General features: G+C 35.2%; 1 protein-coding gene across 2 annotated transcripts in view; it reads right to left on the reverse strand.

Annotated features, from left to right (window-relative positions):
• Window positions 1-2,659, reverse strand: part of LOC106458578 — a 13,248-nt gene that overhangs the window by 6,343 nt on the left and 4,246 nt on the right. For both annotated transcript variants that reach the window (XM_022384846.1, XM_013918099.2), the window contains exon 4: window positions 1,892-2,060. In XM_022384846.1, the coding sequence (XP_022240554.1) occupies window positions 1,892-2,060 (169 nt within the window). The remainder of the gene's footprint in view (window positions 1-1,891; window positions 2,061-2,659) is intronic.

Here is a 2,659-nt window from a genome sequence, read left to right on the forward strand (position 1 = left end):
TTTCGTGTTACAATTTGTGTTCATTGTAGAATGAAAGAGGCATAATTTATACTATTTTCTAATTTTTATGGTGGTAGCGAGATCTGTCAAATCTATTAAACCCGTACAGACATTAATTACTGAAAATAACAGATAAGTTTTTCTTAAAAAACGTTTGGTAACTATCTGCAAATTATAAAGATTTTGCATGTGAAATTTAAAAATTTTCTGATGCATAAAAGTATTTTTAATCTTAAAATAAAAATTACTTTGCATGATAGATATGCAACATGTGAAAAGAAAAAAAAGGCATAAGAAAAACATTGCTTTAGAAACCTTAAGACGTAATAAAAAATTTATATTTTGCTTATGAAAGTTATCATTTTCCGAAACTGAAAATGTATTTCCAAATATATTTACCTCCACTGACACTAATAGCTATTTCTCGATCTTTATCTTTGCCATCTAACGTTGTGTTCGTTTGCTCCAGTCTTTATATACCCCACTCGAATGCCCTCAGCAATATCTAATTTGCAAAACTTTATGCTGGCCCTCACACGCCCTCTATGCAGGTACTTTATATAAGCACTGTATGCAGACAATAAAATCACTTTTTCAAGACTTACCACATTCCGGTCACTAACACTAGCTCTTAGTGGGGAGGAAGAAAGGGAGTGTCAGCAGAGGTAAGTATGTTTGGAAATACATTTTCAGTTTAGAAAAATGATAACTTCCACTGACACTAATAGTTAGAATCCCATATTGAGAAAGCGGAAGGGCCAGTGAAGACTGAGATCATACAGAAAGCATCTGCAGAGAACAAATATGCACCACGAGAAGTGGTATCAAAGTGGGAAACACTGCACTATATCCAGAACAGGTATGCTCTTCACCCAGAACTACAGAAAATTCAAAAGGGTAGAATATAATACAAGTATGATGGTCCAGCCCCGACCAAACAGCTGAGGTTCCACAACTCGGGTTGGATTTAAGGGGTCATGGTACCCATACCCCACGTTGGTGGCCAGGGCAGTTGGACCACAGATACATACATCTTTGTGATAGGATCCCCACCAGTAACCACAGATGATGCATTTCGAACCCCCGGATTTCTGAAAGAAAGAAAGCTTATTATGGCTTTTTACCCTATGTGTACCAGAGACAACCCTCAGCCACTGTAATCTCCTGTAACACCTCCCCTTATGTGTACTGGAGGCAACATATAGTCCCCCCCCTAGTCTCCTCTAACATATCCCCACTACATATGCCAGAGGTAACCCACAGTACACCTAGTCTCCCCTAACACCTCCTTCCAACAACCACAAAAAAAGTTTGCCTTATGATACTTGGAAGATACCCTTTTTGCCAACTGATCTCTGCCATTTTAATGTTCTCTGTACTTTACTGCATGTAGTAGACATCTTACACATGGCAGTAACATAGAGAGACACAGACAATGGATATTTCCAGCTTCACTGACGTGTTACAAGTAAAAAATATCTCGGTAATTGTGATAATAGGGAAGTTATTAAATAATAACAATGGAAACATATTTTGATCATTATAGCAAAGATCAAATTGTGTTTAAATAAGGTTATTCATGTTAATAGAAGAAAACATTAGCAAAACAAAAAGCATTCAACATTTCAATGTTCTGATGCTGTGTGAAATCTTGTCTGCAGTTCTTGAATTTTCCTTCTAGAAGTTTTACAATTTCTTTTTTTCATCTAAATAAGATATATACATATTATCCAATATAACACTTGTTTTTCATCAACAAATTTGTGACATACAAAATAAAACCATTCATATAAATATGTAAAAAAAATGTTCCATCAATACCTTGTATACATTAGTTATAAATTTCCTGATTCAAAAAAAACAATCTCTAACCAGTATTTCTTACACTCACCAGTTTCTTCACATTCTACTTTGTCCTGATACCCACGCATAGTCCAAGGTATTGTTGAAAGTCCTGGCTTGAGTTGTTTAATTTTTCTTACAAAAGCTTTATATTCTCGTTCGAGTTTCACTACCTGCTCCTGATACTGGTGCACTGTACTGTCAGGATAGCATATCACCTATACAAAAAAAAAAAACAATCAGAGAGAGAGAGAATTCCTTAAAATATACATGGAACTTTGAGAGTTTGTTTTGATTTTTTAAATTTTGCGCAAAGCTACATGAGGGCTTTGTTTCAGACAGGTGATAAAACATGCACCTGACTTTGTTTTACATAGGTGATAAAGCACGTACCTGCTTTATCACCTGTCTAAAACAAAATCATTTACAGGTTTTTATCACCTGTCTAAAACAAAGTCAGGTATATGTTTCATCACCTGCTTAAATCAAAGTCAGGTACATGTTTTATCACCTATCTAAAACAAAGTCAGGTACATGTTTCATCATCTTTCAGAAACACAGTCCATGTACCTGACTTTGTTTTAGATAGGTGATAAAGCACGTATCTGACTGTGTTTCTGACAGGTGATAAAACATGTACCTGACTTTGTTTTAGACAGGTGATAAAACATGTACCTGATTTTGATTTAAGCAGGTAATGAAACATGTACCTGACTTTGTTTTAGACAGGTGATAAAAACCTGTAAATGATTTTGTTTTAGATGGGTGATGAAACATGTACCTGACTTTCTTTTAAACAGGTGGTAAAGCACATAGC

Source organism: Limulus polyphemus, unplaced genomic scaffold (genome assembly GCF_000517525.1).
Source record: "Limulus polyphemus unplaced genomic scaffold, Limulus_polyphemus-2.1.2 Scaffold488, whole genome shotgun sequence".
Taxonomy (NCBI): domain Eukaryota; kingdom Metazoa; phylum Arthropoda; class Merostomata; order Xiphosura; family Limulidae; genus Limulus; species Limulus polyphemus.